We start from the raw sequence: 22046 nt of genomic DNA, 5'->3' as shown, positions 1-22046 counted from the left end.
CTGTTTTGTCAGCCACATTGCATACATTTTTTTATTTTGATGCTAGTGGTTGTATTAATTTGGGATCTATCGCATCCCACAACTGTCCCAAACTATGTTGGTAATATTTATTTCTCACACAGAATAAAATAGTTTGACTTTTGTACAATGGAGGATAGCAAATTGACATAGGCTAGTGCTTTTGCTGTTCGTTAGGCCTGCTCATCTTGTTGGCTGACGAAAAGTAAATGTCGACAGTTCTTCCAATATTTTCAATATGCGTCTCGGAACTGGATAAGGAACGCGCGCAGTTGCGTCCCCGATGTGTCTGAGGAAGAACTGATCATGTGACGGAGAGCCATATCAGATTGCGCGGCACACTCAGGGAGAAGGGCACCACACAGCACACTCAGGGAGAAGGGCACCACGCAGCACTCAGGTCACAAAAGGCATGGATTTTTTTAGGGTGCATTACGGCCAAAAGGGGGATGCCGCCATGAAATTCGAGGCATTTAAGTGCTTGTCAAATTGTGAATGAGAAACCATTGGAGTGGGTACAGCCTGTGCAAAAAAATAAATAAATAGAGCTCATACCTTTCAAGCGTCTTTTTTTCAAATAATCATTAAATCAAAACATATAGCCCAACTTTTGTAGAACAACGAAAGTTACATTAAGATGTATTGTTTCAATTTTTGCCTAAAATGACATACCCAAATCTAACTGCCTGTAGCTCAGGCCCTGAAGCAAGGATATGCATATTCTTGGTACCATTTGAAAGGAAACACATTGGAGTTTGTGAATATGATAGAATGTCCGTAAACACATCATCCAGTTGGTCTGCGCATGCTCTGAGGACTGCTAGGGATGCCATCTGGGCCGTCAGCCTTGCGAGGGTTAACATTGTTTTTTTGCTCTTATATTTAAATTCAATATTTTGTCTAATTTATAAGTAAATAATGTTTAGCCTGTACATTATTGCACTGGTCATTTTGAAGTTAGATTTTTATAGAAAATATATTATAGCTTGTTCTGCAACTACATGCAGAACAATAACACTTATTTTAAAATGAATGTAATTCATGAATAGCTGGCCGCGTCGGTGGCACTGTGTTAATCTTCAAAGCAGGCAAAGAAAGTGTTTAGCTTGTCTGGCAGCAAGACATGTCCGTGACGTGGCTGGTTTTCCTTTTGTAGTCCGTGATTGTCTGTAAACCCTGCCACATACTTCTTGTGTCTGAGCCGTTGAATTGCGACATCACTTTGTGTCGATATTGATGTTTTGCCTGTTTGATTCCGTTGTGGAGGGAACGACTACTCTGTTTGTATTCTGCCATATTCCCCGTCACCTTGCCGTAGTTAAATGCGGTGCTTCATGCTTTCAGTTTTGCACGAATGCTGCCATCTATTCACTGTTTCTGGTTAGGGTAGGTTTTAATAGTCACAGTGGGTACAACATCTCCTATACACGTCTTGACAAATTCAGTGACCGTCTTGGTGTACACGTCCATATTATTCCCAGAAGCTACCCAGAACATATCCCAGTTCGTGTGATCACAACATTCTTGAAGCTTGGATTCCGATTGGTCAGACCAGCGTTGAATAGTCCTTAGCTTCCTGTTTGAGTTTCTGCCTATAGGAAGGGGGAGGGCAAAACTTAGTCGTGGTCAGATTTGCCGAAAGGAGTGCAGGGGAGGGCCTTGTGAGCATCTCGGAAGTTAGAGTAACACTGGTCCAGTGTTTTTCCAGCGATAGTGCTACAGTCAATATGCTGATAGAATTTTCCTAAAATGAGCTATGTTAAAATCCCCAGCTACAATAAATGCAGCCTCAGGATATATGGTTTCCAGTTTACATAAAGTCCAGTGAAGTTCCTTAAGGGCCGTCGTGATATCAGCTTGAGAGATGATATACACGGCTGTGACAATAACCGAAGAGAATTCTCTTGAGAGATAATACAGTCGGCATTTGATTGTGAGGAATTCTAGGTCAGGTGAACAAAAGCACTTGAGTTGCTGTATGTTATTACAATTACACCATGAGTTGTTAATCATGAAACATACAGCCCCACCCTTCTTCTTCCCGGAGAGATGTTAATTCCTGTCGGCGTGATGCACTGAGAATCCAGGTGGCTGTATCGACTCCAACAGTATATCCCGAGAGAGCCATGTCCATGAAACAGAATATGTTACAATCCCTGATGTCTCTCTGGATAGTTACCCTTGCCCTGATCTCGTCAACTTTCTAGGGACTGGACATTAGTGATTAATATACTCAGAAGCGGTGGGTGGTGTGCACGCCTCTTAAGTCTGACTAGAAGACCGCTCTGACTCCCTCTTCTCCAGCGGCGTTCTTTTGGGTCGGCCTCTGGGAATCAGTTCAAATTCCCTGGGTGGTGCGGACAAAGGATCCGCTTCGGGAAAGTCGTATTCCTGGTGCTGGTAAGTTGACGCCGCTCTGATATCCAATAGTTCTTCCCTGCTGTATGTAATAACACAACATTTTCTGGGCTAACATTGTAAGAAATAACGGATAAAAAAACAAATTACTGCAAAGTTTCCTAAGGACTAGAAGCGAGCCAGCCCTCTCAGTCGGTGCCATTTTTTAAACTTTATTTTCTTCATATCATGCTTCTTTAGACCTGTCTAAAATAAATAATGGATTTATTGTGAAGGTGTAGACTATATTACATGGATTTATTAGACTTTTTAAAATGGCTTGTAGGCTGTGTGGAAGCCAGGAGATGCTAAATGTGTTTATGCTAATTAACGTTCAATTACTGTTGGACCGAGAGTTATTTGCTTGACAATCACAGGCTGACGAAATTTTGTGACCGCCACAGCCCTATCTGTGAGAGAGAGAGACTAATACAAATAGAGATAGTGGAAGGAATCCTCTTCTACGCCTCGCGCTGTGGGCAGATATAGAATAGATTTTTAGAGCTGTGCCTGTACTGGAGGGAACGAGAGAGGAGAGGGGGGAAAGAATGACAGAGAGGATGGGAGCGGAAAGCAGCAATTTGCGTAATTAGCTAGACTGACAATATACACTGAGTATACCAAACATTAGGAACACCTTCCTAATATTGAGTTGCCTTTTGCCTTTAGAACAACCTCAATTCATCGGGGCATGGACTCTACAAACCAAATCAAGCTTTATTTATACAGCACATTTCAGACATGGAATGCAACACAATGTGCTTCACAGGAAAATAAAAATAAAAACAATGACAAAAAATGAAATATATTCTACACAACAAACATAAGTGGATGAAATACAAAAGAATAACAGTCCCACTTTAAATGACTTTCAGCTTATAAAGGCTTCATAAAGCCTTCATAATGGCTTCATAAACACTTCATAAATGTGTTAGAAAGTATCTATAACTGTATGTCATGCTTTATAAAGGGTTCATAAATGTGGCATAACTGTGACAATCACCAATGTCAAGTGTGTCGGATATGATATAAACATGTGCTTAATTAAGGGTGACATGTTGTGTGCTGAAGGATGGCATACGCTCTAAAGTGAAGTCTTGTAACATTACACTAATCTCATTTCCAGAGACTTCCGGCTAAATGCGTGGAAGGTCTGGTGGACCAACGCATCAACCTTCGCCTTCATTAGTTAGGGTTAGGTTAAAAAACACATTTTAAGGAGAGCAATTGTGGAAACAGGCATGGTTTAGCAATAAATATGACTTTGTGACTTTGTAACCTATTTATTTACACATTATGTAGTGTTCTGTAATGCTTAGTTTGAAGTGAGACTAGGGCTCTGGCGGTCATGCAATTTTGTGAGCCAGTGATTCTCAAGAAAATACCTGCCAGTCTCACGGTAATTGACTGTTAATTAACATGAACACGTTTAGCATCTCATGGCTTCCACACATGATGCAGACCTTTGGAACATCTACATTTTAAAAAGCTGTCATCAATGCAAAGGGTGGCTACTAGAAGAATGTAAAATATATTTTGTTTAACACTTTCTTGGTTACTACATTATTTCATATGTGTTCTTTCATAGTTTTAATGTCTTCACTATTATTCTACGATGTAGGAAACAGTAGAAATAAAGAAAAACCCTTGAATGAGTAGGTGTGTCCAAACCTTTGACTGGTAGTGTATGTTTGAAATTAGTTTTGATTTAGAATGGACCATTATCTTGCACCTGTCTCGAAACAGGGGTAGTTGAAAAATATATGTCATCTATGCACTTAAATAGCGAATCGTGGATGCATTTCACATGGTACATTTTCATGCCCGCCAGTTAGGCTATACTCCTGTTGTAAGGAGAATCAATGTTAATATTAGGAGTTGAGAAATAAATATAGTAGGTCTAACCTATAGAAAGCTGATGGGATCCTCCTCTTTTTAATAGAGGCCATCACTCTGTTTTCTTACGCAATTCCATAGCCTACAGAAATGTTGTGCAACATGAGCTCATGGGCTCTCATGGAGTGTTTGATTCAATTTTTGATTACATTTGCGTTGATGTTAGAGTGATTAGAGGGACATTAGAATGCTGAGACCGTCAAGTTTTGAGTTGTAAACAAGTCATAATGTGCTCTTCACCAAATGTAATACAATTTTATATTTTTAACAAGAGTAACAGTTAGTATATTACATTTACGCAAATCCTGAATGCTTTTAAAAATATAGATATTTTTATTACTTTCCAAATAAACGTTATATTTCCATGGAAATACATGGGTAGCCATGAGAAAGACCCCCCCCCCCCCCCCCCCCCCATAGTGATCGACTATCGAGGATTGCTATGGGGCGCAATCGGGCGATGTAGGCTTGTACACAGTCGCCCAACCACAATCGCCCAACCTTGTTTTAGGAACAGCAGTAACATCAGGCAGGATTTAGGATACCAACTGCCTCAATCTTGGGTGCAATTATCACGTTCCCACACTGACTGACTGTGTGGAGGCTCATTGATTTAACGTTACGTTAGCCTACATGATACACTAGTAAAGTAATAAAATATATAGCTTTCGGCTCTATTAGCCATGACTTACCATTCTTTGTGCAGCTTCAAATGTCGAAAAAAAATTAAAATTGATGTGCCTCCGTCTGTAATTTTCTTCCCGCATGTTGCAATCCTTTTTTTGTTCATACACCGTCGTCTTTATACCCAAAAATAATAATTATGGGTATCATCTTTCCAAGTGCTCCAAACTGTAATCCGTTAAATGAAGAGTTGATGTGCTGCACACATTTTTGATAGCATCATTTTTAATATTTGGGCTTGGGGAGGGTATAAAGTCAGGTCGAGTCATAAGGCTCAAGTCCAAGTCAAGTCACGAGTCGTTGGTGTTAAAGTCAAAGTCGAGTTGCAAGTCATCATATTTGTGACTCGAGTCTGACTCGAGGTCAAGTTGTGTGACTCGAGTCCATACCTCCGCTAAACAGTCACGTCGAATTTGATTGCCTGCATGACTCGTGACCGCTGGTGTGACGATGATATGGCCACCTTAACAGCCCTAAGTGAGACACCTTCAGTAATTCATAACACATCCATAAAGACTACATCACATGATGCTGTACTTACTGTAAAGTCAGATCCCTCTGGTCATTCATAACTCATCCATAAAGACTACATCACATGATGCTGTACTTACTATAAAGCCAGTTACCTTTGGTCATTCATAACACATACATAAAGGCTTAATGACGTAACCACAAATGTATTAACACTTAGGGAATTATCATTGACAGCTACAACAAATAAACATTAAAGACATGTTTAAGCCATACATATCCTTTATTTCAATATTTTTTCAAACGAATCAAATACATTATGTTTCAAAAAGTTCAGCAATGCAATTACATTGAACATTACACACACTGTAAATAGTGTACAATAGCTTGTTCCTGAGTTGGTGGACGAATGGTTCTTGCCTTTGGCTGCTGGAGGAACTGCATGTTGGTTCCAACCTTAAAAGTAACAACAAAGAAAGTTATCATGTCTGTTAGGAAATGCCTTTGTCTCACTATCTAGATAAGGATATTTCTGTGCTGTGCTAGAAAAACTAAATGGGGAGATAGGAAACTCCATTTGATTTGTATTATTATATTCCTCTTTCATTTACAAATCTCAAGATGTGACTATGAGACCTGGTTATATCTATGGGGATTTTATTTTGCTGAATCTGCTAGCTAGAAAATGTTTCGCTAGCTATCAGTTGCTGTGAAGTCACAGAAATGACTTGAAATAATAATAGAGGTGTCTACAGTAAGTAATCTAACTCAACACTTAACTACTACAAACAAATTTAAATTGCAATAAATAAAGGTTATCTTACTTGTTTATCACTGTCCAGTGGCAACACAAGTAGGCATTTGATTTGTGAACTCATCACGTGCACTTACTGTGCTACAGAAAACCTGCTAACCAAACAACAGTGCAGGGCATGCACACTAAATGAAAAGGACAACTACACAAAAAAATCAAAGTTTCTTAGATTTTTCCCAGACCTCAAAAGCCATCCCCTGATGTGACATTGTTGTGAACACAGAACATCTTTTTTTTCTATTTAAAAAGTGTGAATAAATTCAGGGAACACTAGAAAAAATGTGGGAAATCCAAAACTGGAAAAACAAAACAAAAATGGAAAATGGTATTTGCAATAAAAACAGAATTAGGCTAAAACATGTAAACATATTTTAAAAGGTCCTATCAATGTTTTTTCCTGTGCATGACTGCCCTTTAGAGTGTATGTGTTATCCTGCAGCACATAATTTTGGGGAAAGTTGAGGTCTGGTCCAATATTGGCTATGCACCCAAGAGGGAAAGAGGTTGGGCCATCTTAGAAATGTTTTAGAGAAATATTATCAAATTTGGCAGACACTTTTATCCAAAGCGACTTAAAGTTATGCATAAATAAATTATTACATGTGGATGGTCACGGGAATCAAACCCACTATCCTGGATTTGCAATGCTCTACCAATATGCATGACAGGGTTATAAATGCTTTGTGAAGCCTCGATTTATTGATTTATAAAGAATTTAATAAGTCATGCTTGTCACATTTGACACTGGTGGTATGTCACACAGTTCTGCCACATTTATAAACCTTTTATAAAGCATGACATATGGTCATAGATGATGTGTAACACATGTATGTAGTGTTTATGAAGGCTTTATGAAGACTTTATAAATTGCACGTCTTTTAAAGCACGACCAGAATAACAATAAAAACTGAACGACTAAAAGGCACCGTAAGGAAAAGCAAAGCTAAAAAGGTGTGTTTTAAGATCTCTTTTAAATAGTGGTGTTTACCATTGGTGTTTACAAGGTGTTGAAATAATATAAACATATAATATAAACTATATAAACAATAATATAAACTATAAACAGACCAAACTCATCTCCTTAATATCTTTGATTGATGTGAAAAAACTAACATGGTGGCAATCACAAACTACCCATAGTCGGATTACTTTCGATAACTAGAAAGTGTATTACTCAATTATATTGAACAGTGGGGAGCTCACCCGTGATATGACTCATTATAAATAGTCATTGCTACTAGCTAATTCATATTGTAGTTTCTGTCAGCTGAGAGTTATAAAAATATGACTGCTTGTGTTACGTCAATCTTTTCTCAGTTAGCGCTAGGACAAATGTAGCCTACATTTTCCGGTTTGGATGATAGTTTTATGCTGTAGCTACCTCTGTGAATGTCTGAACATTGCATCCAAAAATAAACTGGTCACATTCTGGACATAACTTTGTAAGGACTGTGTTTGTGCAAAATGTTTCTGTGAAAAAAACAGTGGCAGCTCAAATGCTGATTGTTGCGTTATTCGAAACCGGACATTCTAAATAAGTGACCACTGTAGAATGATCACACCCATTTGTTGGTACGTGTAAAAAGGTTAAGCTCGGAACCTGGGTCTGAATCCCGCCCTGAACCCCACCCTAGAAAGGTTAACTTCCTGATTGATGTCTTGAGATGTTGCTTCAATATATCCACATAATTTGCCATCCTCATGTTTGCGAAGTACACCAGTCCCTCCTGCAGCAAAGCACCCCCACAAAATGATGCTGCCACCCCCGTGCTTCACGGTTGGGATGTTGCTCTTCAGCTTACAAGCCTCCCCCTTTTTCCTCCAAACATAACGATGGTCATTATGGCCAAACAGTATTATATTTTTGTTTCATCAGACCAACGGATATTTATCCAAAAAGTACGATCTTTGTCCCCATGTGCAGTTGCAAACTGTAGTCTGGTTTTTTTATGGCGGTTTTTGAGCATTGCTTCTTCCTTGCTGAGCGGCCTTTCAGGTTATGTCGATATAGGACTCTATTTACTGTGGATATTGATACTTTTGTACCTGTTTCCTCCAGCATCTTTACAAGGTATTTTGGAAATTGCTCCCAAGGTTGAAACAGACTTGTGGAGGTCTGTAATTGTTTTTCTGAGATCTTGGCTGATTTCTTTTGATTTTCCCATGATGTCAAGCAAAGAGGCACCGAGTTTGAAGGTAGGCCTTGAAATACATCCACAGATACACCTCCAATTGACTCAAATTATGTAAATTTGCCTATCAGAAGCTTCTCAAGCCATGACATCCTTTTCTGGCATTTTCCAAGCTGTTTAATTTTCCAAGCTGTTTAAAGGCACAGTCAACATAGTGTGTATAATCTTCTGACCCACTGTAATTGTGATACAGTGAAATAATCTGTCTGTAAACAATTGTTACTTGTGTAATTTATAAAGTAGATGTCCTAACCGACTTGCCAAAACTATAGGCTGTTAACAATAACTTTGTGGAGTGGTTGAAAAACAAGTTTTAATGACTCCAACCTACGTGTATGTAAACTTCCGACTTCAACTGAATATATTTCGTAATTCCATTATTTTACTCTAAGATTTGTGTGTATTGTTGTGAATTGTTCAATTCTGTTGGAGCTAGGAACACAAACATTTTGCTACATAACATCTGCAAAATATGTGTATGTGACCAATACGTTTTGATTTTATTTGGTGGCTTAATGGCTTAATAAGTAGCAGCGTGTTTCAGTGTTCTTTGGACAGTTTTTCCAGACATTTTCCTGGCTGACGCGGTCAATCCGGATTCTCGTCTCTGATCTCAGCCGGCTGCATCATTGACTTGGCCAATAGGACACTGGGTCTTCTGTATGCAGAATGCTTTTTTTCAAGGTGAAGTTTCCAAACGAAAATTGTCTCTGTAGCATTGCTGTCTGGATGAGCCAAATGTCTGGATTATCACAACATCAGAGGGGCTTTTAATAATTCATGAGTCAATGTTTCAGTTGTGGTGTCTGGAGATGTTTGAATGCATAACTAGATATTTTAGCAAATCCCATCATTTGATAGGAACGTTTTTACAGCCAGTGAATCCAAATGGTCTTTTGTATTAACTTGCTCCATTTTGGTGTGTAAATAAAGAGATTTGAAAAACACATTTATATAATAATGATGGTCCACGAAGCAAATACTCTCTTATACAGGTACGGTGTCAAGAAAAAGTTTGTGAACCCTTTGGAATTTCCTGGATTTCTGCATAAATTGGTCATAACATTTTGATGTGATCTTTATCTAATACACACCATTAGACAAACACAGTCTGCTTAAACTAATAACACACACACACACAATTATACATTTTCATGTCTTTATTGAACGCTGCGTAAACATTCACAGTGTAGGGTGGAAAAAGTAGGTGAACCCTTTGGATTTAATAACTTGTTGACCCTGGCAGCAATAAATTCAACCAAAAGTTTTCTGTAGTTGTGGATCCGACATGCACAACGGTCAGGATACGTTTTAGACCCTTCATCTTTACAAAACTGTTTCAGTTCAGCAATATTCTTAGGATGTCTGGTGTGAACCACTTTTGAGGTCATTCCACAGCATTTTAAATCGGGTTGAGGTCAGGACTCTGACTGGGCCACTGCAGCAGGCGTATTTTCTTCTGTTGAAGCCATTCTGTTGTTGATTTACTTCTGTGTTTTGGGTCATTGTCCTGTTGCATCCCCCTAACTTTTGTTGAGCTTCAATTGGCGGACTGATAGCCTTACATTCTCCTGCAAAATATCTTAATTAACTTAATTTTTCCATTGATGATAGCAAGCTGTCTTGGCCCTGAGGCAGCAAAACAGCCCCAAACCATGATGCTCCCTCCACCATATTTTACAGTTGGGATGAGGTTTTGATGTTGGTGTGCTGTGCCTTTTTTTCTCCACACATAGTGTTGTGTGTTCCTTCCAAACAACTCAACTTTAGTTTAATCTGTTCACAGAATATTTTTCCATAAGAACTTCAGACGTGCAGCAATATTTTGGGGGGACAGCAGTAGCTTCTTCCGTGGTGTCTTCCCATGACCACCATTCTTGATTAGTGTTTTACGTATCTTAAACTTGTCAACAGAGATGTAGAGATGTAGTATTCTTCTTAACCTTATTTGGCATTCTGCACTGTGCTCTTGCAGTCATCTTTGCAGGATGGCCACTCCTAGGGAGAGTAGCAACGGTGCTGAACTTTCTCCATTTATTGACAATTTGTCTTACTGTGGACTGATGAACATCAAGGCTTTTAGAGATACTTTTGTAACCCTTTCCAGCTTCATGCAAGTCAACAATTCTTAATCTTAGGTCGTCTGAGATCTATTTTGTTTGAGGCATGGTTCACATCAGGTAATGCTTCTTTTGTGAATAGCAAACTCAAATTTTGTGAGTTTTTTTTACCTCCAATCTCATGTCATTGATTGGACTCCAGGTTATCTGACTCCTGACTCAAATAAGCTGTTGGAAAACTCATTAGCCTAGGGGTTCACATTATTTTTCCTACACTGTGAATGTTAAAATGATGTATTCAATACAGAAGAGAAAAGTACAATCATTTGTGTTATTAGTTTAAAACTTCTTTGGACATATTTTAAAGAGATATTAAAACACCTTTTTAGTGTTGCTTTTCCTTACGGTGCTTTTTTAGTCTTTTAGTTGTTATTGTTATTTTGTTTTTATCCTCTTATGTTTGTTGTGTAGTAAATATTTGTTTTTATTTTCATAGTTTAAAAATAATGTTTTTTCCTAGGGCCTCCCGAGTGGCACAGCGGTCTAAGGCATGATCCCAGGCTGTGTCACAGCCGGCTGTGACCGGGAGACTCTTGAGGTGGAGCACAATTGTCCGGGTTAGGGGAGGGTTTGGCCGGCCAGGATGTCCTTGTCCCTTCGCGCTCTAGCGACTCCTTGTGGCGGTCCAGGCGCCTGCAACCTGACCCCGGTTGCCAGTTGTACGGTGTTTCATCCGACACATTGGTGCGGCTGGCTTCCGAGTTAAGAAGTGAGAAGTGCGGCTTGGCAGGTTGTGTTTTGGAGGACGCATTGCTCTTGACCTTCACCTCTCCTGAGTCTGTATGGTAGTTGCAGCGATGGGACAAGACTGTAACTACCAATTGGATATCACGAAAAAGGTGTAAAAGTACAACAACAACAAAAATGTTTCCTGTGATGCGCATTGCGTTGCATTCATGTCTGAAATGTGCAATATCAATAAAGCTTGATTTGCTTTTACGGATATACTTTTAAACTATAATGTCAAGTTTCAAATGGTTAGACCAAAGTTATAGTACTCCTGTGTGAGCATCATTGCTATCTTTTCCGCCTACTGAATTCTCAACCCACTCTTTGTCAATCCTGAACCAGACTACCCATTTAAAACTCCAGAAAAAGCACAACCACGTAAAAATGTCACTGCAAAGCAATGTTTTTGTTGTGGATGCTGCTTTTTGTGGTTTTTCTCCCCGAAACTGGGGCCATGGAACCCAAGCAACTGTGACAAATTAGGATTTGAGATAACAAAATCAACTTTTTTTCTAAGCATAGCGAAGGGGATTTGACTCTGGCGGCGGAGCTCACTTGAATAAGCAGACTGTCTGAACTCCTCGTGGGTCCTGCTTTGATGATCACTTTCATCCATCGCATGGACAGTGTTGCAGATGCATATTCAAAACAAATAATATAAAAAACACAGGAGGGAGGATGGGAAGGGTATGTGTCAACCTCAGGCTATTAGTTTACAAATATAATCCCTCACCCCCCTTAGATTTTAATCAATTCTGTCTGTATTTCTTGCCCCCCTGAAATGATGAGCTGTTATAGGAGAAATGTGGTGATGTTGCAGTGATACTAGGACACAGCTCTGCTGTCACGTGTTTAAAGGGGAAATCTGCAGTGGCTACATTCATAAATTAATGATAAATATCCATAGATTTTTAAATAATATAACTAATAATATAACTTATAAATGCCTCATGAGCTGTTCAACTGTCCACATCAGATCCCAAAATATAAGCTTATTTTACTCCAATGTTTGTAAACAATGTAAATATAAACACACACTGTAGAGCCTGAAAACATGGTTAAAGGATAGATGTTTTGATATCATGAATGGTCAGTCCTTGCATCCATAGCTCTGTGGCGGGGTGCCTGCTTTGTTATTGTTTCAATTGCGGATTAGTTCTTTAAAGGAACCAACATGGTGGCCATTCATTTTTTACTCACTTGTTGGAACAGTAAACCTCAATCACTAGTTTACATGACAAGGACATTAACAGGGTGCAATTACTTGAGGGAGCATGATGAAGAGATTCAAAGAGGAGGAAAAAGAGATCGAGACAGACTGAGAGATGGGGTAATGCAGGGTGAGCGAAATAGATGGAAACATCTAAACATAAAAAGGGAATAAAGGTAGAGAAGGCACATACTGTCAATAGCAGACACAAGCTATGAAATGAATGAACATCAATGGAAAAATAGTAGCCTTTGTCTGCAGAGACAGAGAGAAGAAGAGTATGGAGTGATAGAGAAGAGAGGAGGAGATAGAGGGAGAGGTAGAAGAGTGGGAGAAGAGGAAGGAAAAGAGAAGGATGGGGAGGTGGAGACAGTGGGAGAGGAGGTGGAGATAGATATGGGAAGATGGAGACAGAGTGGGAGAAAGGGAGGTGGAGAGAGAGGGAGGAGACCATTTGGAAAAAGAGGAGGATGAGAAAGAGAGATCCAGAGAGAGAAAGCAAGAGCTGATGAAGAGATGGGTGTAATGGACAGAATGTGGGAGAGGGGAGTGACTGAGATGGCCTGTCTCCCTGTCACTGGCCTCACCATGCCCATCACTTTGCAGTGATCCTTCTCCCAATCCGTCGTCTGCCGCTTGCCAGCTGACAGGGGGCCTACTCTGGGCACGGCCACTGATGAGAAGCAGCAGCCATGCTTTAAAATCAATCCACCACCCTAATATGTCACGAATGACTGCACAGGACTTGCCAATAGCTTTAGGGGTGGAAGAGATGACTTGTGACTGTACTGTATCGGCTAACTAAATGGCTCCTTCTCGGAAGGGCATTCATTGACACGGCGCTAATTAACCCTGGCTACTAGCAACGAACATCTTCTCTCGCTTGCTCTCTCAAACTCATTATGGTTGCATACTTTTTTACACCTAATTAAGAGTGAATGCATACATACTTAATGAAATTCAGAGTTAGCTGGTAGTCTGGTTGCTGTTTTGAAATGACAAGCGGTTCGGAGTCGAGCAAGTGTTTTGGTTTACAGAGCAACTTAAGAGCTGTACTTTTACCCAGAAAAGTGTTTGATATCTTTTTGTTACCATTTCATGTTCTAAAATCCTGGTTGATAAAAAGTGAAGTGCTGTTTTGTCCATTGAGGGTGCGTGTTTGACCCTGGTGTTTCTCCTCCCAGTTGTCAGGGTTTTCCCGTTGGATCAAACAGTCATGTTGAATTGTGACTTGATTAATCTTTGCCACTTCTTACTCTAAATGTCACATATGTCATAACCTTTTAACATCACAATGATTCATAGATGCGGGACAAACTGTAGCGCTATTACTCAGTGTTATATAAGATAGAACACAAAGCTACCAGAGCACAGCATTTCACAGCCAAAGACATGACAAAATCAAATGGAAAGCATGAGGCCAGAATTGGAAGAATCCATAACTGAAGTGCATCCAATAATTCAAGGTGCAGTCTGTCATGAAGCCGTGCATTTTATTCAATTGGCCTGTATATCACACATGGGCATCTGATGATGTGAAGATACTGTGTGTTTACACTTCACAGATGTTGTACTTTGTATACAATATCTATATAAAAGTTATATTCTCCTTACAAAACGTAGTAATTGTTATTCATGGAATTTCGATTTCAGAATTCAGTGTGTGTTCAGGAAGCATGTCTGACACCTACCTTGCTGCCCAAATACAACGCAAAGCCCTGTCTTAATCGCAATATCTTCCTCTGTTGTTTGTTTGAAGTATTAGGGGGTTGTTGCCATGAGGGATTGAATTGATTGATTAATACTTTTATCCAATTAGTGTTCCCTCATGCAATTAATCAGCTGGCCGGGGTTAGGCCCACTTGGTTGGCCAGACGGAGGCAGACAGATGCTAGGGGCCTGACTCGTGATGAAGAACCATCCCCCTTTTTCTCTCTTGCCTCTATTCTTCTCCATCCTCCCCTCCATACACCTGGCGCGCGCTCCCCTCATACAGTACTGTGCCATCGCTCTTGTGCTTAGAGCACATTGTTTGGGTGCTTGCCGAACACAACAAATGGCAGGCTGAAAACACATTTTCATTATTGTGGCTCGAGTTGTGAAGAGCTAGATGAAAGTTGGCATGAAAAGACATGCATGTTTTGGAGAGATAATGAACGATAAATGAGTTGAGCTTTAGGCATGTTTTGTGTTTGCAGTATGCATTTAAAGCATTTATACAATTTCATATGTGATGGAAAACACTGCAGTGTAAAGCCCAGCCAGTGATAAATGCCTTTTGTTCTACAGGAAAACATGATGGTAACCTATACTTTTCCTTCTTGTCTTTTTCAGGTTTTGCCATTTCCTTCAGCACTTTATGGGGACCCTCTCTATGCCTGAATCATCAAGAAGAATTCTGGAATGGAATAATATCTAAGCCAATGGAGTCCCATGAAGGATACTGTTCCCTAATACTGCAATGTAGTGAAAAGAGACGGTCGCTGGACGCTTGTAATCTGTGGATCTGAGGACTCAAGTGTTCGAATGACCTGCATTTCTTTGAAATCCATTTTAATTTGAAAGTACAAAATAAAGATATTTTGAAAGATAATAGCTACGTATTTTAGTGTCAATCAGCTCCAATAGTTTGGAGTTAGTGATGAGATACCCAAGGTTTTTAGTAAGATTTTAACCTTGTTTTACCAGTTGCATCCCAAATTGACCTTGATAATGATACCAAGGCCATTTCAATGGTTATAGGTCCCACGATCTTCTACTCAAAGGAGCTTGTCCATTGCAGGATTTCCCAAGTGATGTGTTTGAATTTTTACAAAAAAATACCATGTATGGATTGAAATTGTCAATTTGAATTCTCAGGGAGTTTTGTATCAATATCAGGCCCACTCCCTTCAACGCCATACTTGTTTTAGAGATTGTGGTGCTGCCGTCAACGACGTGAAACTGTGCTACCCATAAAGCATATGGGAAAGCTAGTCTTGGAAATCTCGAATGGAGTTTTCCCTTGTACAGTAACAAAAGACATCTCTGTTACCAGAATGGATTTGATACCAGTGTAGACAGACAGTGGAGATAAGTCTGGAAAAACTCAATGGCGAAGATCACACGGGAAAGATAAGTCTGTTTCAAAATGATTTGTCAAGTTTCTTCTGCAAAGAGAAAAAACATTCTGCAGTCTTTCTAAATTCCCCGAATCATGGCGTGCCATGACATGCCCTGCATCCTGAGACGGAACTATTTAAGACAATTGAATACTCAAGAATCTTGTGAATTAATCCAAGAGCCCTAGAACAGAAATCTTGGTTGTCCTTGGTGTGTTTGTTCTTCAACATTGCTGGCTTGAGGACTCTTTTCACCTCTTCTGTAATCTCCGTCGTATGTAGAGCCAATCAGGATTTTCCAAAATGGCTACCTGTTGGAGACTGGGAGCTTGTAGCCTGTTGGTGGCCCTTTGGCTTTTGCATTGCTGTAGTTGTGGATGGTCAGAGACCACAAGGACTAATGGCGTGGCCAAGGGTGAAACGAAGGAGCAGGAGCTCATGTCCCATGAACGAGTGAAGAGAGGATGGGTGTGGAACCAGTTCTTTGTGGTGGAGGAGTACACAGGCACAGAACCACTCTACGTTGGAAAGGTAAGTCAACTATGTCTGAGAGATTTTCGTGTGTTTAGCGGGATAACACCAACATAACAGATGAAGTATTTGCTCGAAACATCCCCAGACATCCTATCCTCATTCATATCTTACTTATGAGTTGATTGCGATTTGATTTGTATGACATGTTATGATTGGAAAAGATAAGATGGCAAAAGCGAAAGAAATAGGGATGGTGCTGGTAAATTGTTTCTGCATACCCATGATTGTCTGAATTCAGTCATTGACAATTGATAATCATAAATTCATATATTAAACTCTAGTCTGAATGCTTTTCCTTATAAAGGCAGGAATTACCCCCAGGCCTCCCCGTCTGCCACTGTATTATTTTTCTATTAGGAGACAGACTGTGCTATCTATTCAGCCAGGATACATGATAGGCCTTAGCCAGGCCGATAGAGAGGACGAGCAGAGGAGAGAAAGAGGGTGGGGTGGGGTGGGGCTTGAAGATAAAGAAACAGACAGACAGACAGATGAACAGACACGCATACAGATGGACAGAAAGACAGACAGAAAAAAACAGACTGAGCATGAGAAAAGATGAGCTCAAAAGAATGAGAGGTGGAGAGAGAGGATTCATGCATTTCGAAGTGACTCATTACGGGAGAGTGTTGCGGGGCAAGCGAGGCACTGATATATAAACGCGGTAGAGGCATAGCAAGGGGGAGCGAAAGAGAGATGATTTTATTAATAAAATTACCCAGAGTTATTGCTGTCCATGAAGCCGGGGCACAAGCCAGGACTATTAATAGTAGCTCGGTGGTGATGTTGCCGGCCTCATCCATCGCTAAGGATATCAAAAACTTTAATTAGAGCAATATAGGATTAAATACGGCCAGTGTGGGACAACTTCTTCTCGCCCAACTCAGCAAAGCTGCCAAGGCTGTCCTGCTGGCCATTAATCTGCTAATGAAATATTATTTTCACTAAATGGCCACTCACATCGCAATAAACTGGCAGCTTTGTTTGATACATTTGGGTAATGAATTTCCTTGGCCTTCTATGACCTGTCCGTCTGTTTGATTTCCCCCTTCTGCTAAGTTCAATATTCAAATTCTGAAAGCTATATTATCCCATTCAGTATTTATCTACAGTGTGTTGCCCATTTCCTGGTCTGAGACTAGATGGTAGTTCAGTCAAAACTCATGTCAAATCAAATCAAATGTTATGGTCACATATACATGGTTAGCAGATGTTATTGCAAGTGTAGTGAAATGCTTATGCTTCTAGATCTGACAGTGCAGAAGTAACTAACAGGTAATATCTAACATTCCACAACAAAACATAATATCTAACAAATTCCACAACAAAACATAATCCACACAATCTAGTAAAGGAATGGGATAAGAATATATAAGTATGAAATATATGGATGAGCAGTGACAGAGCGGCAAGATGCAATTGATAGTAAAGAATAGATAGTTAAGGATATAGTACAAAGTATTTTAGTCAGCCACCAATTGTGCAAGTTCTCCCACTTAAAAAGATGAGAGAGGCCTGTAATTTTAATCATAATGAATTTATTTGCAAATTATGGTTGAAAAATAAGTATTTGGTCACCTACAAACAAGCAAGATTTCTGGCTCTCACAGACCTGTAACTTCTTCTTTAAGAGGCTCCTCTGTCCTCCACTGTATTAATGGCACCTGTTTGAACTTGTTATCAGTATAAAAGACACTTGTCCACAACCTCAAACAGTCACACTCCAAACTCCACTATGGCCAAGACCAAAGAGCTGTCAAAGGACACCAGAAACAAAATTGTAGACCTGCACCAGGCTGGAAGACTGAATCTGCAATAGGTAAGCAGCTTGGTTTGAAGAAATCAACTGTGGGAGCAATTATTAGGAAATGGAAGACATACAAGACCACTGATAATCTCCCTCGATCTGGGGCTCCACCCCGTGGGGTCAAAATGATTACAAGAACGGTGAGCAAAAATCCCAGAACCACACGGGGGGACCTAGTGAATGACCTGCAGAGAGCTGGGACCAAAGTAGCAAAGCCTACCATCAGTAACACACTACGCCACCAGGGACTCAAATCCTGCAGTGCCAGACGTGTCCCCCTGCTTAAGCCAGTGCATGTCCAGGCCCGTCTGAAGTTTGCTAGAGAGCATTTGGTAGATTCAGAAGAAGATTGGGAGAATGTCAAATGGTCAGATGAAACCAAAATATAACTTTTTGGTAAAAACTCAACTCGTCGTGTTTGGAAGACAAAGAATGCTGAGTTGCATCCAAAGAACACCATACCTACTGTGAAGCATGGGGGTGGAAACATCATGCTTTTCTGCAAAGGGACCAGGACGACTGATCCATGTAAAGGAAAGAATGAATGGGGCCATGAATCGTGAGATTTTGAGTGAAAACCTCCTTCCATCAGCAAGGGCATTGAAAAATGAAACGTGGCTGGGTCTTTCAGCATGACACTGATCCCAAACACACCGCCCGGGCAACGAAGGAGTGGCTTCGTAAGAAGCATTTCAAGGTTCTGGAGTGGCCTAGCCAGTCTCCAGATCTCAACCCCATAGAAAATCTTTGGAGGGAGTTGAAAGTCCGTGTTGCCCAGTAACAGCCCCAAAACATCAATGCTCTAGAGGAGATCTGCATGGAGGAATGGGCCAAAATACCAACAACAGTGTGAGATAAACTTTTGTTATTGACCAAATACTTATTTTCCACCATAATTTGCAAATAAATTCATTAAAAAATCCCGCAACGTGATTTTATGGATTTTTTTTCTCATAGTTGAAGTGTACCTATGATGAAAAATACAGGCCTCTCTCATCTTTTTAAGTGGGAGAACTTGCACAATTGGTGGCTGACTAAATACTTTTTTGCCCCACTGTACATATGAGATGAGTAATGCGAAATATGTAAACATTCTTATTTTGCCATTATTAAAGTGACTTGTGTTCCATTTATTTAAGTGGCCAATGATATCAAGTCTCTAGGTAGGCAGCCGCCTCTCTGTGCAAGTGGTGGCTGTTTAACAATATGATGGCCTTGAGATAGAAGCTGTTTTTCAATCTCTCTGTCCCAGCTTTGATGCACCTGTACTGACTTCACCTTCTGGGTGGAAGCGGGGTGAACAGGGAGTGGCTCGTTGGTTTTTGTCCTTTATGATCTTTTTTTGCCTTCCTTTGACATCAGGTGTTTTAGGTGTCCTGGAGGGCAGGTAGTTTGACAGGATGCTCTCAATTGTGCACCTGTAAAAGTTAGTGAGGGTTTTCGGATGACAAGCCACATTTTTTCAGCCTCCTGAGGTTGAAGAGGCGCTGTTGCGCCGCCTTCATCATACTGTCTGTATGCGTGGACCATTTCAGTTTGTTAGTAATATGTACACCGAGGAACTTAGAACTTTCCACTTTCTCCACTAGTCTTGTCGATGTGAATGGGGGGGTGCTCCAGGGAGTAGGAGTACAGGAGGGGGCTGAGAACACACCTTTGTGGGGCCCCAGTGTTGAGGATCAGCAGAGTGGAGATGTGGTTTACTACCTTCACCACCTGGTGGTGGCCCGTCAGGAAGTCCAGGACACAGTTGCACAGGGCAGGATCGAGGCCCAGGGTCTCAAGCTTAATGACGAGTTTGGAGGGTACTATGGTGTTGAATGATAGTAAAGTTTTGAAAAGCATATTTGTTATTCAAATTAAAAGCCCAATGAATACTCATCTTTGTGTAATGATTTAACTCTCACAGCTAGTGGGACATTTATTTTGAAGGCACATATAAATAACAACTGCACGAGGACAGACAGTGACTGACAGGCTGACACAGATGTCACAGTTACAAATAGTAGCTAGATAGAAATTTCGCAAAACGAAAAGGAAAGTAGACAATGAATGTAGGGTGCTCCAGCAGGAGTGGACATCGAAATATTTATTTATTGAGGAATCAGGGAAAGCTGTGTTCTTAGTGTGCAAAGAGAGCATCACTGTCATGAAAGACTACAACATCTTCCAACACTTCCAGACGAAGCATGCAGAGAAATATAGGAATATGTCTTCTGAGCAGAAGGCAAATGCATTGAAATAGTTGCTTTCTCAGTTGCAAAAGCAGCAAGGACTTTTCACAAAACTGTGTTCAGCAAACAACGGAATTGAGAGATAGCTATATACTGTCCCACAAAATTGCTAAACAAAGCAAGCCATTCGCTGAGGGCAAATTCATTAAATAATATTTTATTGACTCTGCAGCAATACTTTGCCCAAACAAGAAAGAGCTGTTTGAAAATGTTTCCCTGTCAAGACGAACAATGACATGGCGTGTTGAGGACATCGCAGAGAATATGTAACAAAGGTTGAAAGACAAGGTAAAGAATTTCACCTATTTCTCCTTGGCCTGGATGAGAGCAGCGATGCACGTGACAGTTGTTGATATTCTTATGAGGCATAACCCCAGACTTTGAAATTACAGAGGAGTTTGCTTCAGTGCAGTCAATGAAGAGTACAACCATTGGAGGATGTTAATAAGTGTGTGGCAAAGCTGGGACTGAGTTTTGACAAGTTATCCAGTGTGACCACTGATGGGTAGCCAAACTTGACAGGAAAAAATGTTGGCCTTTTGAAAAGGATACAAGATGAAGTAGCTGAGCTGAACCCAGATCAGAAAATAATTATCCTGAATTGTATTATTCATCAGGAGGTGCTATGGAAATGTGTAATGAAAATGAACCATGTTGTGGACACAGTCACTAAAGTGGGAAAATTCACAAGAGCAAAATCTTTAAACCACAGGCAGTTTGTCTCACTGTTGGAAGAGACAGAGTCGGGTCATGCAGCTCTCCCCTACCACTCAAACGTGAGAGTTTGGGGAAGGTGCTTAAAAGGCTGTGGGACCTGAAGTCGGAGATTGCTGAGTTTTTGCAAATTAATGGAAAATATGTGGATTTCCCTCAACTGCAAGATAAAAAATTGTTGGCTGATTTTGCCTTCACCGTGGACATCATGGCCCTAATGAATGAACTGAATTCCAAACTACAAGGGAAGGGCCTTTTTTGCACATCAGATGTAGAGCCTTGTCAAAACCTTCAAGGGAAAATTATTCCCCCTGACCCGCCAAGCAGAAGCCAACAACCTCACCCACCCATCAGACTACTAGTCTGTTGCCTATCCGATGACCAGCGGGAGAAGTATACATCGCTGCTGCGTGCTTTGAACAGTGAGTTTTCTCGTCATTTTGAGGATTTCAAAGTGTTGGAAAATTACATACGGTTGGTTTCCTCTCCTTCAATGTGGATAACGCTCCCACTGAGCTGCAACTTGAGCTTATCGATCTTCAGTCTGATGCAGTGATGGAAGACCTATTCAAAACCATGCCACTGACGAGGTTCTATGTACAGTGGGGAGAACAAGTATTTGATACACTGCCGATTTAGCAGGTTTTCCTACTTACAAAGCATGTAGAGGTCTGTACTTTTTTTATCATAGGTACACTTCAACTGTGAGAGACGGAATCTAAAACAAAAATCACATTCACATTGTATGATTTTTAAGTAATTCATTTGCATTTTATTGCATGACATAAGTATTTGATCACCTACCAACCAGTAAGAATTTCGGCTCTCACAGACCTGTTAGTTTTTACTTAAGAATCCCTCCTGTTCTCCACTCATTACCTGTATTAACTACACCTGTTTGAACTCATTACCTGTATAAAAGACACCTGTCCACACACTCAATCAAACAGACTCCAACCTCTCCACAATGGCCAAGACCAGAGAGCTGTGTAAGGACATTAGGGATTGTCACGAATTCCGCCGAAGATGGTGCCTCTTCCTGTTCGGGCGGGGCGCTCGGCGGTCGTCGTCGCCGGGCTACTAGCTGCCATTGATTCCCTTTTTTGTTTATGTTAGTTTGGTCTG

At 40.5% G+C, this 22046-nt stretch overlaps 1 protein-coding gene across 3 annotated transcripts in view; it reads left to right on the top strand.

The window, feature by feature from the left end:
- LOC110493893 (cadherin-22) overlaps positions 1 to 22046 on the top strand; it is a 307060-nt gene that overhangs the window by 164431 nt on the left and 120583 nt on the right. For all 3 annotated transcript variants that reach the window (XM_021568462.3, XM_090205033.1, XM_036949887.2), the window contains exon 3: positions 14866 to 16163. In XM_021568462.3, the coding sequence (XP_021424137.1) occupies positions 15936 to 16163 (228 nt within the window). In that variant the 5' untranslated portion in view covers positions 14866 to 15935. The remainder of the gene's footprint in view (positions 1 to 14865; positions 16164 to 22046) is intronic.

The sequence above is a fragment of the Oncorhynchus mykiss genome, chromosome 17 (assembly GCF_057628025.1).
Source record: "Oncorhynchus mykiss isolate SJ-2025 chromosome 17, ASM5762802v1, whole genome shotgun sequence".
Taxonomy (NCBI): domain Eukaryota; kingdom Metazoa; phylum Chordata; class Actinopteri; order Salmoniformes; family Salmonidae; genus Oncorhynchus; species Oncorhynchus mykiss.
Note: the sequence above shows the minus strand (reverse complement) of the source record. Positions and strands in the feature narration are given on the sequence as shown.